Raw genomic sequence first — 15,871 nt, forward strand, 5'->3', positions numbered from 1 at the left:
CAAGTTTTGTTATTTTGGATAAGTTTTAAGCCATTTAGGATAAACTTTGAATAATTTTCAACAAATTTTAAGTAATTGTGAACAGAATTTTAAGTGGAAGTATTTAGGTAATCCCTGACTAATCTGTACAATCTGGACAAAGTTTGAAGCCATTCAGAACAAATCTGGAATAATTTCCAATCATTTATGAAAAATTGTGGACAGATTTTGAGTCATTTTTGGTCGTGTTTTGTCATTTTTGACAAGTTTTGTTATTTTGTATAAGTTTTAAACCATTTAGGACACATTTTAAATAGTTTTCAACCATTTTTGAGTAATTGCAGAAAGATTTTGAGTCATTTTTGTTTGAAGTTTCAGTCATTTTTGTAAAGTTTGAGGTTATTTGGAAATATTTGGGTAATCTTGGACAAATCTGGACATTGTGGACATTTTGGATAAAGTTTTAAGTAATTTTGGTCAAGTTTTGTTCTTTTGGACAAAGGTTAAGCCATTTAGGACAAATTTTGAATAACTTTCAACTCATTTTGAGCAATTTTGGACAGATTTTGAGTCATTCTGGTCACATTGTTAGTTGTTTTGGTCAAAATTTTCAGTAATCTTGGTATAGTTTGAGCTTATTTTTGGAAATATTTGGGTAATCTTGGACAAATTCTGTCCATTCAAGAAGAATTTTCAACAATTTTTGAGTAATTGTGGATAGATTTTGAGTCAGTATCGGTCTGTATTTAGTCATTTGGGACAAATCTTGTTATTTTGGCCAAGTTTCAAGCCATTTAGGACCAAATCTGTATAATTTTCAACAATTTTTGAGTAATTGTGGACAGATTTGGAGTCATTTTGGACAAATCGTCAGTAATTTTGGTCAAATTTCTGAGTCATTTGGGGAAGTTTAAGGTATTTTTGGAAATATTTGCATAATCTTGGACAAAATATATAAATTCTGGACATTTTGGATGAGTTTTAAGCCATTTGAGACCAAATTTTTATGATTTTCAACAATTTTTGAGCAACTTTGGACAGATTTTGGGTCATTTTGGACATATTTTAAGTCATTTTGTTCCAGTTTTCAGCTATTTTAGTGAGGTTTTAAGTTAATTTGGAAATATTTGTGTAGTCTTGGACAAAACATGTACATTCTCGGATAACTGTGGCCCAGAAACTGTTGAATGGAGTTTTGTAAGCTGCTGCTGTGTGAAACTGATGTTAAACTGACAACAACAAAGACGTAGACATAATTAATGGGTGTTGTTTAATGCAATAACCAGCTTCAGCTCTGCTTGCCGTCTCCTCTGTAGCCTCTGCAGTGTTTAGAGATGTGACTCGCCTCATAAAACATCATCAGAACCGGCTCATGACTGACCGCGGAGCTCTTACACCAAAAGGCCACGGATGAAATGTCATTCCACGACTGCCATCAGCTCGCATCGGATGTAAAGCAAGACTAAAGACGGCCGTCACAACGAAATGTTCCCCCGTCAGCCGCAAAGGTCGCCCAGCGTAATGTTTGAAAGTGTTTGTCAGCTGCAGAGACGCCTCCAGACGTCCAATAAACATCCAATATCCATGCAGCTGCTGCAGGACGGAGGAGGAGGAGGGTGAACATGAAAGTGTTCATTTTCCATCTCATCAGGAAAGGAAGTCGGAGACCGGAGGAAATGAACAAGTTTACCTTCGACAGGAAAACAGCCAATTTGTCCCCGTAAGACAACAGCGTATCTACAGCTTCTAGAAAAACTGTTCACCTCCTTTAGAAGTTGATTTCCAACACTGAATCATGGACTATCATGGAATAATGTGGCTTTTGACGGGAAATTAAAAAATGTGACTCCTTCTGTCAAAGTTCAAACAGATTTCTACAAAGGAATGTCAATTATTTAAACATATAAACTATAAAGTAAGTGACTGCAAAGGTATTCAACTCCTACAAAGTGACTAATTGAACTCAGATGCAGCCTGTTGATGCTGGAAATCAACAGTTATTAAATGGATGATCTGAGGTCAGTGAATGTGTCTCAGTGATTGTAGTATAAAGACTCTTATATCTGGAAGGTCCAGTCTCTGGTGGATCAGAACTCCGGGATAGAACTACACCATGAAGACTAAAGAACAAAGAAACTGAGAAAAGGCTGTTGAAAAGCATCAGTCAGGACGATAAAAGAACATGTCCAAGTTCCTGAAGATCTCCTGGAGTCCAGTTAAATCCATCATTAAGAAATAGAAGGGAGATGGAACATGAATAAATCTGACTAGAGCACGATGTCCTCAAGAACTGAGAGACCGAGAAGAAAGAGACTAGTGAGGGAGGCCACCAAGACAACTATGACTCCTCTGAAGGAAGACATGTGGAGACTCTGAAGACAACTGGAGGAAGGTTCTTTGGTCTGAGGAGACCAGGATGGAGCTTTATGTCCATCAGACTGGATGATATGTTTGTTGGACACTAAACTCTGAACATCATCACAAACACACCATCCCCACTGTGAAGCACGGTGGTGGCAGCATCATGGTGTGAAACACAGTGGTGGCAGTATCATGATGTGAAGCATGGTGGTGGCAGTATCATGATGTGAAGCATGGTGGTGGCAGCATCATGATGTGAAGCATGGTGGTGGCAGCATCATGATATGAAGCATGGTGGTGGCAGCATCATGATGTGAAGCATGGTGGTGGCAGCATCATGATGTGAAGCATGGTGGTGGCAGCATCATGATGTGAAGCATGGTGGTGGCAGCATCATGATATGAAGCATGGTGGTGGCAGCATCATGATGTGAAGCATGGTGGTGGCAGCATCATGATATGAAGTATGGTGGTGGCAGCATCATGATGTGAAGCATGGTGGTGGCAGCATCATGATGTGAAGCACGGTGGTGGCAGCATCATGATATGAAGCATGGTGGTGGCAGCATCATGATGTGAAGCACGGTGGTGGCAGCATCATGATGTGAAGCACGGTGGTGGCAGCATCATGATGTGAAGCACGGTGGTGGCAGCATCATGATGTGAAGCACGGTGGTGGTAGCATCATGATGTGAAGCACGGTGGTGGCAGCATCATGATGTGAAGCATGGTGGTGGCAGCATCATGATATGAAGCACGGTGGTGGCAGTATCATGGTGTGAAGCACGGTGGTGGCAGCATCATGGTGTGAAGCACGGTGGTGGCAGCATCATGTGAAGCATGGAGGTGGCAGCATCATGATGTGAAGAATGGAGGTGGCAGCATCATGATGTGAAGCATGGTGGTGGTAGCATTATGAAGTGAAGCATGGTGGTGGCAGCATCATGATGTGCAGCATGGTGGTGGCAGCATTATGAAGTGAAGCATGGTGGTGGCAGCATCATGATGTAAAGCATGGTGGTGGCAGCATCATGATGTGCAGCATGGTGGTGGCAGCATTATGAAGTGAAGCATGGTGGTGGCAGTATCATGATGTGAAGCACGGTGGTGGCAGCATCATGGTGTGGGGATGTTTCTTGGCAGCAGGCCCTTAAGAAAATAAACTACCAACACGACAAGAGAATGGTCCAAATCATCTATAATTTGCCAGAAAAGACTCAAAAACAGGTCAAAAGGACTCCAAATTTTCCTAAATTACTTTAAAAAAATTATTCAAATGACTAAAGATTCTCTTAAAGGACTCAAAATTGCCAAATATGACTCAAAATTCTGAAAAAATGACACAAAAATTCTACTAAATGACTCAAAATAACTGAAAATTTATCAAAATCTGTAAATGTGGCCAATAATAAAGTAATAAAAGCATCTCATCGTGTTCCGACAGACTCATCAGCGCTGAACAGAATCCAATCAGACTGAAGCTGCGATTTACATTCATGTCAGGGTTGGAGCTGAATGAACGTCTTGTTTCAGCAACAGCGTTTCATGTCTGATTCATCTTCTGCTCACAAAGATCTGCTTATTCTGTCGACTAACGTAAATCTAATGTTCCTCCACATGTTCTCCTCAGCCTTTAGCGGTTCTGTCAATTAAATCGTGAACAGGAAACTCTTGAAATGACTCTGAATCAGAGGGTTTCTGAAACAAACAAAACATAGATAAAAACACTTACGGCTCAGAAATAGTCCAAAATGATACAAAACCTGATCAAGAAGACTCAAACACTACCAAAATGACTTTAAAATTAATCAAATTCACTCAAAATTATCAAAAATAGTATAATAATCATCCAAAATTCCTCAAAATTTGATCAAAATGAGTCATAATTTGGCCAAAGTGACTCATAAATTGTCCAAAAAGACTCAAAACCTGATCAAAAAGACTCACTGTTATCTAAAATAATTAAAAATTCAATCATATTCACTGAAAAAAACTATTTAAATGATCGAAAATCAAACGAAATAATTCAAAAAGTGCTGAAAACCCCCAAACTTGCTGAAAACAACTCAGAACGTGACTAAAGTGACTCAAAAATTGTACAAAATTACTCAAAATCTGATCAAAAAGACTTAAATATTACCATAATGACTTTAAAAAATCACTCAAAATTGCCAAAAATGACTTAAAAATGGTCAAAATTACTTCAAAATTGCCAAAAATGACTTAAAAATGGTCAAAATTACTTCAAAATTGTCCAGAATTCCCCAAAACTTGACCAAATTGAGTCAGAATTTGACCAAAAAGACTCATAAAACGATCACAGTGACTCAAAATTGTTCTAAATTACCCAAGACCTGATCAAAAAGTTTCAATGATATCCCAAATAATTAAGAAATCAATCATAACTTAAAATAGCAATTAAAATTATCTAAAATCATACAAAATAACTACAAAATTGATAAAAATTCCCCAAACCGCATCAAAACAAGTCAGAATTTGACCAAAGGGATTTAAAAATTGTACACTATTACTCAGAAACTGGTCAAAGTGATTCAAAATTGTCCAAAAATAACAAAATCTGATCAAAAAAGACTCAGAAATTACCATAATGACTTCAAAACTAATCAAATTGACTCAAATTAGCCAAAAATGACCCAAAAACTAACTTAAAAATTGTCCAAAATTTCACAGAACCTGATCAAAATGAGTCAGAATTTGACCAAAATGAGTCAAAAATGATCAGTTATCAGTATTATATTGTCTCAGCTGGTGTTTCTGTTCAATAGTTAGTTTAATTTTCTCGTAAAACGGCCAATTTTCTGCTGTTTTAGTGTTTAACCCTCGTGTCGTCCTGCGGGTCAAAATTTACCCGTTTTAAAGTTTGAAAATGTGGAGAAAAAAAATTTCACACTGAAACTTCTGATGTCCACAATTTCAACATTTTTGGGAAATATCTGAACATTTTTTGGTCAAAAAAAAGAAATGTTAAAAATGTTTCTGAAGAACATTCACAAAAAAATTTTTTGATTTTGATTTTTTTGTGAATGTTCTTAAAGAAAATAGAAGTTTTACTGATACATTTGTAACCACTTTAGATATTTTTAGGATTTTTTTGGGAAGATTTTTACTCATTTTTTGAAAATATTTACAAGAATTTTTTAAAAATAAAACTTTTAAGGGAAACTATAAAGGAAGTATTGGAATTTCTTTCCTGAAGGTTTTGCAAATTTTCAGAAATTTGGGGCTTTTTTTAGACAAGGAAACAGTATTTCTTGGTGCCTGTAAATGAAGACAACAGGAGGGTTAAGATGAGTTTTAACTGCCTGTATAAAACCCCAGGAGGTGAAACTTTTCCTCCTGATCTGTATTTTCTGGACCTAAACTTGTCCTCATACTTCCTGGATGGTCTCCAGCATGGACCCCAGGTTTATATTTTCTGGATCTAAACTCATCTTCGTACCTTCTGGATGGTCTCCAGCATGGACCAGCCTCCGTTCCACGGCTTGGTGGACTTCCTGATGCAGTTGAGACTGGCCATGCTGTGCCACTTCCTGTCCTCCAGCTTCCTGTAGAAGGCGTTGGCCAGCATCAACACGCTGTCGTACAGGTAGAGGTTGGACACCTGGAGACAGCAGAGACAAATACAACTCATTTAATAAAGACAAATTAAAGTTTATAATGACTCTCCATATGACAGACAATTTTCTATTGGATGGAAATGAAATAAATAAACAACAAACAACTTCTCTTAAAAACACTGTGACTCAAAAACTGACCAAAAACACCTAAAAAGCACACAAAATCACTCAAAAAAATTACCCAAAATGATTCAAGAACTGACCAAATTGACGTAAAAATGATTAAAATGACTGAAACACGATATAAAGTGAGTCAAAAATCACCCAGAATGATCTATAAATCATCCAAAATTATCTAATAATCACCCAAAATGACTCCAGAATTATTCAAAACGACTCAAAAATTACCTAACAAAGTTCAAGCACTGAACAAACTGACTTAAAAATGGTGAAAATGACTCAAAAACGATACAAAATGAGTCAAAAATCACCCAAAATTACTTAAAGTCACCTAAAATGGCCTAAAAATCATCCACAATTACTCAAGTGACTCAAAGTGGTTCAAGAATTGACCAAAATGACTTACAAAATATTGAAATGACTCAAACGCAATACAAAATAAGTGAAAAATGATCCAAAATAACTCAAAAGTCACCCAAAATGACTCCAGAATTATCCAAAATGACTCAAAAAATACCCCAAATGGTCCAAGAACTTACCAAACCGACTTAAAAATGATCAAAAGGATTCAAATGTGATACAAAATGATCATTCAGAATGACTCCAGAATTATTCAACATGACCTAAAAATCACCAAAAATCACTCGAAAATTACCTACAATGGTCCAAGAACTGACCAAAATTATCTAAATGACTCAAACACAATATAAAATGAGCCAAAAAATTATCCTAAATATAAAGATAGAAATCTGTAAAATATTGTTATTTTGCAGATATAATTATTTGAAAGAAAATTATATGTGCTGTGTTTTATGGTAAACAGTGTTTTAAACCACTACTTCACTGTTTTTCCTTGTTTTGTTAAATTATAGATATCAACTAAAATCACAGAAAAAAGTATTAATTTACATATAGATTGCTTTAAAAAAACAAAAAAATGCAACAAAACTATAAATGGTATTTCAAAGTTGTTTTTACAACATCTGACCATAGAATTACTAATTTATACATATTTATTAATATTTTAAAGAATAATTATGTATATCCAAAATTGAGAAACCGTAAATAATTAGTTAAACTACTATTTTGAATACATTTTAGTGTATTTTACAGATAGTTTCTAGTAAAATCACAGAAAAAATACATATTAAATGTAATAATAAAAATATTTAAAAAAACAGGTGAAAACTGGAAATAATGTTGATATTAAAAATCTGTATTTTTACAAATACTAATTTTAAATTTTGCAACATGTGACCATAAAATGACTGTTTTACTGTATTTAAAACAGCTGAAAAATAGAATTATTTTACCGATATTTTCTGCTATTTTCACAGTTTTACTGATTTAGATGTTACAGTATTCCATAGTTTTTTAATGTATTTTTTCTGGAACTTTTGCTGCCAGATTTTCAATGTTTTGTTTGTCTTTTTACTGTTTTTTCCAAATTATTATTATTATTTTGACATTGCTTGATTGACGAGGACGAGTTGAACAGGTGAAAGAAGTGAAAACAGAAGTGAAGAAGAAGGAAGAAAAGAATAAAAACAAGTGAAGGAGAAGAAAATTAAATAAAGCGTGACTGAAGCGTGTAATTGTAGTGTTTGCTGTCTTTAAATGTCAGCTGGACATTGCTGTGATGTTTCACAGCTGGAAACAGCAGCAGAGGGAGTGTTTGAGTGATAAAAGGTGAGTTTTACCTGCAGAGAGCTCAGAGTTTGTCCTCTGATTTCAGCTACTGAATAAATACGACGAAATGTACTGGAAACAGTCCAACTGTTTCGTCATGAAACAAATCAGAAGCAGTAAAGAGTTTATAAATGAGTGAAGCTATAAACTGTAGAATAAGATTAAGAGTCACGTAAAGCTGCGGAGCGACAAAACTTCAATGTCTTTAAATCTTTGCAGCAGCCATTTTTAGATGTTTTGTGAATTTTAGCTCATTTTTCAGATGTTCAGCTACAACTTCACTGTTTTTCTTCACCCTCAGGGCTTTTATAGTTTCAGTTTTGGCCATAGCAGGCAGCTGTTTCCAGAGAAAACACTCTAAAAATGCCTCTATAATTAAGGATTTCATAGCTAAAAAGACAGATGTTTTCCCCTAAGAGGTGGTGGAGACCAAAAACAGACCAAAAATGCCATAAAAACTGGTTGTATGCTAACCAAGCGACCAGAAACATGACTTCAAATGAAAGGCTATGTTAATCCTAAGAGCTGTGTTAGAAGGCAACTGGACTTTCTTCAATCTTGAAGACATTCTTCAGTCTAGAAGAAGCCTCCTGGGTGAAAGATGAAACAAAAAAAACAGAAAGAAAAGTCTGTTTGCCTTTTACTAAAGCTGCAGCAGTAACAAAAGGAGACGAGGCGACACCAACGTCCTCGAGGTTTCTTTTAGGGATGTTCTGATCAATATGTAGTATTTCTTAGCTAATAAACACTTTAAGGATTGTAGATCGACTGTAGCGCCTGGTTGTTCCATCAGGTGGAGCCTCTTCCTATTTAATCCTGTAGAGACCAGAGGGCAATCAGAGAGCATTGTGGGAGTTTAGCTAGTAAAGGGGCACCACGACAAAGCCTTCTGTAACACAGGTCCTGATGCTGATAGCATGGAGTTACATAACAATCCTTTAACTGATAAGAAAAAAGAATTTCATGCATGTCAAAAAATGTATTGTAGGTCAGCGGTAGTACCTGGTTGTTCCAGATGCTTTGGTCATTATGGCCATATTTTAGTTTGCTTTGGTCAAGGTTTAAGTGATTTTGGACAGATTTGTAGTTATTTTAGCCATATTTGAAGTTGTCTTGGACAGATTTCAAGTCACACTGGACAAATTGTAAGCCATTTCGGACACCCTTCCAATCACTTTGACCAATTTCAAGATGTTTAAACAAGGTTTTGAGTGATTTAGGTGAAGTATTAAGTTGATTAAGAAGGATCTTAAGTCATGTTGGACAGCTTTTGTGTCATTCTGGCCACATTTTAAATTGTTTTGGTCAAAGTTTAAGTGATTTTGAACAGATTTGTAGTTATTTTGGCCACATTTGAAGTTGTCCTGGACAGATTTTAAGTCACTTTGGACAAGTTTTAAGTCATTTTGGACACCTTTACAATCATTTTGGCCAATTCCAAGATGTTTAAACAAGATTTTGAGTGATTTAGGTGAAGTTTTACGTAGTTTTTGAAGGATCTTAAGTCATTTTGGACAAGTTTTGAAACATTGTGGCCACATTTTAAGTTGTTTTGGTCAAAGTTTGAGTGACTTTGAACATATTTTTGTTATTTTGGCCATATTTGAAGTTGTCTAGGACAGAAAATCCCTAAAGATCCGAATTAGTTTTGGTGTATTTGACTCTGAGACGCCTCCTTGTGGTTGTTTTTCAGTGTGTCGGCTTCATTTCCTCTCGCTGTGAAACTTTGTTTGTCCTTGTTTAACATTTGGCTGATATTTGAACAGTGAGATGTGACCTGACAGCCCTCAGTCTACTGTAAATGTACTGTAGCGGCGTGGGCGGCCGGATTCATAAATGCACTCATGAATTTATGGATGTGCATCTCGTTTTTGAGCAGCAGAGAAGAAAATGCTGAGATTCAACACCACGAGGAAACACTGGAGCCTTTGTGAAGGGAGTTTGTTGTTTCTCATCAACATAAAAACATCAAACTAGACAGTTTTAAAGTGAAAGGACAGTGTTTTCAGGTATACATGCCTTCAGCAGACGTCCACAGGTAGAGATGATGCACTAAAGCAACACCAAAATCAGTAACTACTCGTTAAATTCCTCATTTTCCCTTCAATTTAGCAATTTGTGCCTCCTAATAACTCTATTTATTCCGCTGAATTAATAATTTGTGCCTTTGCATCTCTAAATTGTGACTTTAATTCATTCATTCTCTAACTCATTTGTCCCTTTTCTGTTGGTTCAGCTTCCATTTGATGAAATATGCGTCTTTTAAACACAATTTTGCTTCTTTTTTTGTCGGTGGAAGTGTTTCTGTTCTGGACGAGGATAAACTGAACATTTTTCAGTCAGTTTAAGGACACGGAATATTTGTAATAAACTAAACGAATCGAGGACACAGATTCCTGAATGAAGGTAAAGTTGTAGGACACCAACGGAGCCTTCAAATCAAAGAGAAAACGTGTTTTTTTATGCTCTTGTGGACATTTTTTCTAATCTAATTTTCTAATAGTCACATTGAGTCCCAAATACAAGTTTTCAGACCAACAATTGTGAAAGTAGATTTTCTTTTGCTATACAGAGAAAGTTCTGCAAAGTTTTTTTAAAGTTCCTAGAATGTAATTTGAAAAAGCAAGATAAAGTTCTCCATTCTAAAAATGTTCTTCCTAAAACATTTGCCGAATGTTGCATGAAGAACGAGTTTAGCTAGCGACGGGCACCATGACAAGGACTAATGTGAGGCTTAATGAGCTCCAGCCAGAGTTAATGCGTTCATGTTATTTTGTGACTCTTTCTAACTGGACATGACAATGTTACAGGTGACAAAATACAATGTTTTAAGATGAAATTACATCCTTCACTGCCCAATTAAGAATGCAGTCATTATGGATGAGTTTTGCGTCACTTTTGACATGTTTTTTAGTTGTGTTTTTACACATTTAAAGCAATTTCGGAAAAAGCTTTAAGTAATTCTGGACAAATTTGAAGTCATTTTGGCCAAGTATAAAGTTGTTTTGGAAAGATTTTAAATAGTTCTGGACAAGTTTTAAGTCATTTTGGACACATTTTGAGTTAGTTTGGCCACTTTATGTCCTATTGGGCAAGTTTTTGTATCATTTATCCATATTTTAGATTGCTTTGGAAAACTTTGAGTTATTCTGGACACTTTTGAAGTTGTTTTGGCCAGATTTTAAGTCAGTTTGGAAAGTTTTGAAGTAATTTGTAATAATTTTTGAAAACAAGTTTTGCATCATTTTGGACATGTATTAATTAATTTTGGACAAATTTGAAGTCATTGTGGCTATGTTTAAGTTGTTTTACAGAGATTTAAGTCATTTTGGCCAAGGATTGAGGTTGTTTCTGGAAGGATTTTAATTCATTCTAGACAAGTTTTACGTCATTTTGGACAAGGTTTGGGACATTTTGGACAAATTTTGAGTTAGTTTGGCCACATTTAAGTTGTTTCAGTAAGTTTTAAGTCCTACTGGGCAACTTTTTAAGTTGTTTGGACAGATTTTAAATCAATTTGGAAAGTTCTAAGTAATTTTGGATCAGTTTTGTGTCATTTTGGCCATGTTTTGTTTTGGACAAATTCAAAGTCATTTTGGCTACATTTAAGCTATCTTATAGAGATTTGAAGTCCTTTTGGCCAAGTATAAAGTTGTTTTGGAAAGATTTTATGTTGTTCTGGTCAAGCTTTAAGTCATTTTGGACAAGGTTTGATACATATCGGACAAATTTTGAGTTAGAGTTTTGATCATTTGGCCACATTTTAGATTGCTTTGGACAAACTTTGAGCTATTTTGGGCACTGGTTAAGTTGTTTGGACAGATTTTAAGTTAGTTTGGAAAGTTTTTAAGTAATCTGTGACATGTTTGTTTTTTGTTATTTTGGCCTTGTTTTAAGTTGTTTTAGACAAATTCAAAGTAATTTTGGCTATGTTTAAGTTGTTTTACAGAGATTTGACCAAGTATAAAGTGATTTTGGAAAAATTTGAAGTCATTGTGGCCAAGTTTTAAATCATTTTGGACGAGGTTTGAGATGTTTTGGACAAAACTGAGGTCGAGTTTGGATCATTTGGTCACATTTTAGATTGTTTTGGATGAATTTTCTGTATTTCTAACACTTTTAAAGTTGTTTTTGATAGATTTTAAGTCAGTTTGGAAAGTTTTTAAGTAATTTGTGACATATTTTTTGTCATTTTGGCCTTGTTTGAAGTTGTTTTGGACAAATAAAGTCTTTTTGGCTATGTGTAAGTTGTTTGACAGAGATTTGAAGTCATTTTGGTCAAATATAAAGTTGTTTTGGACAAATTCAAAGTCATTTTGGCCAATTCTAAAGTTGTTTTGTAAAGAATCTAAGTCGTTCTGGACAAGTTTTAAATCTTGGACAAGGTTTGACCCTTTTTTTTTTTTTTTGTCTGCATTTGTTCTCATTGTTTAACTCCACAAAAGGGGCGTAAACATTATATGAGATTGATGCATATTTTAGTCTTGCAGCCAAATATTTTAATATTTAGTGCATGTGTGTGACCATCACCGGCCCTCCCTGAAAGCTAAGTAGATATTCTTTATTAGAATTCCCTATTATAAGCCAGGGAGGGCAGTGCTACACCTCAGTGATGTGTGGGGGAAACAAAGACTGGACAGGATGAACAGAACGAACAGGATGAACAGGGATAGAAAATAACAGGCGGTGCTATTGCAATTAAAGATAGTAAGGTGGTGTGTTATGCCCAACTACTAACTGTCCATCAATAAAAAAAAATAAAAATTTGAAAAAAGAAAAGAAAACCAAACCAATACAAAAGAAAAAGAGATTCAATAATAAATGAACAAACGGTACTGAGCACCATAATTGTGGGTGTCTTGATAGTATAGAATAGAATAGAATAGGCCAGAAGAGGATACTAGTGCGAGAGAGAATGAGTTTAGGGTAGAGACTGGAGAGATTCTCAGCACATTCTGGCGGGACCCATCAATCGCTGAAATGGGACTCGGCAGTAGCTGGCAAGACCTGATCAAACATGCAAGTGTGAAGAACCCGGAAGCCCAGAACAGCAATCACGGCAAGGCAGGGCCAAGTCAACAGGGCATCCCTCCCCCCGGGCCGTAGGAGCCACAGGGCGGCGCCACCGGGGCCACCGTGAACGACGCGAACCCGGAGAACAAGAGGGAGCAGCTACTGACACCCCCAGCGCGCCCAGACCGACCCAGGCGGCCCGGGGCACGAGGACCCACCCGCCACCCAAACCCCAACCCCGCCCACCCCAGTCCCCACCAAACCCCCCACCCCACCACCCGACCCGCCCACCCCCACCCCCTCCCCCTCCCCTGAGGGGGCCAACGGCCCCACACAGCCAGGAAGCCAGACACAGGGGCCGAGCGGCCCACCGAAGGGATGGCAACCAGCCCATCACAAGGCAGGCCACCACCGGGAGCCGGCCAGAGGAAATCGGAGCCGGGACCCGATGTGAGTCCAGAGGGTAAAAATGGACAGTGTGGTGGGGCCCGGCGACGCCAACAGGGAGGCACCCCGCATACCCCCCGCACCAGGCCCCAGGTGAGCGCAGTACACCCAGGGCCCCCACCCCCCGCAATGCGCCCTGACAACCCACCAGGACAGAGCCACCACATGCCACCAGCCCGCAGTACAGCCACAGCGCCCACCAGGACGGCCAATCCAGCCCCCGCAGCCCACCAAGAGCCATCGCACCTGCCCGGACCCGTCGGGCACGCAGGAGAACCCCCCCCGACCACAGCCCCCAGGTCCCGGGGACCCCCCAGCCACAGCAACACGGATGATGGTCCACCCCCGCCACCCCATAGTCATAAGGGGGCCGGGTCCCACCAGCGAGGCCATATTAGTGAGATCCCCCCCATTACTCCCTGTTAATATGTCTCCCGATCCGGACAAGGTTTGAGACATTCTGGGCACTGTTTAAGTTCTTTGGGACAGCTTTTAAATCAACTTGAAAAGCTCTGAAGTAACTTGGGACAAGTTTTGCAAAATTTTGAACACGTTTTGTGCCATTTTGGTCATATTTTAGGTTGTGTCAGAGAGTTTTTAAGTTATTTTGGATAAGTTGCAAGTCATATTGTCAAGTTTTTATGTCATTTTAGATTGTTTTAGACAAACTTTGAGTCATTTTGGCCATTTTATAAGTTGTGTGGACATGTTTTAAGTCAGTTTTAAAAGTTGTAAGTTATTTGGGACAGGTTTTGCATCAGGTTGGACAACCTTTGAGTCATTTTTGCCATATTTTAAGTTGCTTTGGACAAATTCCACGCAATTTTGGCAACATTTAAGTTGTTTATAGAGATTTTAAATCATTTGGCCAAGTATAAAGTTGTTTTGGAAGGATTTTAAGTCATTGTGGCCAATTTTTAAATCATTTTGGGCAAATTTTCAATCATTTTGGACAAAAGTTTGATCATTAAAATTTGTCCTTCTATGCAGTATGACACATTCCAATTGAGTCCTACTGACAGAAGACATTTCTGAGTTTTCTGTATCCTTCTTCTTGGTTGTTCCAGTCCCATAGAGCTGCACTACTTTAGACTGAAACTTGAACCATGGTGAGTAAAAACAACTAAAAACCTCGTCAGCATTGGTGTTTAGTTTTACCTCGAGGTTCTGCAGGTATCCTTCCTGTGGGTCGCACAGCAGCGAGGAGATGCGGTGGTTCTGCCTCATGCATCGAGTGCTGCTGTCCTTCCACAGCGGGAAGATCTGCCGGATCACCGTCATGCGCCCCAGTGCACTGTGGGTAAGCTCCAGGATCTCGGTGTCGCTGATCTCCTGCAGGAAAAAGTGGAGGTTATCGTCTGGATATTAATTATCAGAGGCTGATTATTGTTTCCACTGATGAGAATCTCCACGGCTGATTTCTGAGGCGCTCAGATGATTAAAAGTGTGTAAATTAGTGTGTAGTTCAATCCAGACAAACAAAAGAACGCTTATTTCATCTGCAGTGTTCATCAATAGCAGTTTTTTTTACAAGCAGAAAAAAATGACAGCGTCAAAGCTGAACAGGATTCACACTCTGAATTTAAAAGCTGCTTTTATTGATGCGCAGGAACACAATTATTTCTTTTGTGTGGCGTAATTACAGATAGCCTCAATCGAAGTCCAAAAGCACAATAATGAAATCTATGAATAACATTACTTTTATGACACCAGACGTAATTACAGCAAACGTCTTAACGAGAAAAGTCAACGTCGCCGCATTTCTGCCTCCATTTGACTTTGTCCAATTAAACCTGTAAACAAAAGTTCCTCAGATTTGCGGCTCGTTTGCTGAAAATTTGTCATTCTGTCAGATACCTTAAAGTCAAATCCAGGTGCTCTAATTGCAGCCGAGGCTTTGTTCAAGTGTGTTTGCTTTGAAAGTTTAAATTACATCTTTCTGGCTTTTAGAAATGAAGGAAAAACCAACAGAACAGGAGAAAAATGAACACTTTCATGTTGTTTTCTTGACTTCTTAAGACGACCCAGACGTGAAAATTGCTCAAGTGCTCATTAAAAAAAGAAGATTTACAATTTCCTGACTGCTTAAGAAAAAAGATTCCTACGTCCTAAGATGCAAAACACAAACCTGAAGAGTTTCAGAAATCACTTTACGTCACATTTTGAGTATTGTTGAACAAAATTAGCAATTTTGGACCCAATTTTGTAATTTCAACCATTTTTGTGCGATTTTGAACATTTACGAGGCCATTTGTTTGATATTTTGCACTTTTTAAAAAAGTTAGATATAGTTTTGGACAATTTTTAGCATTGTGAAAAATTTAGAGTAACTTTGGGTTTGTTAAATGTAACATACTGACTGTAACAGTTAGAAATTAGAATTTAGAACACAAATATAAATGTTTATAAGCTGGTCGCCTTGTTTGTTTTTTTTCCCAGTTTTAATTGAAATTTCATCACATTTTGTATTATAATAAGACAAGAATATAACGTGATGTGGTGAAAAAATTGTCCTAAAGCTTCAAGAATTCATTTTTTCGGTATCTGCGGATCTACAAGCTGCTCTTCATTGATGTTATTGGTTTGAAATAACATATTAAAGCCGAGGTTTAATGGTTTGAAATG

The 15,871-nt window shown here is 37.3% G+C and overlaps 1 protein-coding gene across 3 annotated transcripts in view; it reads right to left on the reverse strand.

The window, feature by feature from the left end:
* Nucleotides 1-15,871, reverse strand: part of grid1b (glutamate receptor, ionotropic, delta 1b) — a 693,674-nt gene that overhangs the window by 88,202 nt on the left and 589,601 nt on the right. For all 3 annotated transcript variants that reach the window (XM_055004576.1, XM_055004575.1, XM_055004577.1), the window contains 2 exons: nucleotides 14,405-14,578; nucleotides 5,800-5,961 (listed from right to left, as the gene is read on the reverse strand). In XM_055004576.1, the coding sequence (XP_054860551.1) occupies nucleotides 5,800-5,961; nucleotides 14,405-14,578 (336 nt within the window). The remainder of the gene's footprint in view (nucleotides 1-5,799; nucleotides 5,962-14,404; nucleotides 14,579-15,871) is intronic.

Source organism: Amphiprion ocellaris, chromosome 18 (genome assembly GCF_022539595.1).
Source record: "Amphiprion ocellaris isolate individual 3 ecotype Okinawa chromosome 18, ASM2253959v1, whole genome shotgun sequence".
Taxonomy (NCBI): Eukaryota; Metazoa; Chordata; class Actinopteri; family Pomacentridae; genus Amphiprion; species Amphiprion ocellaris.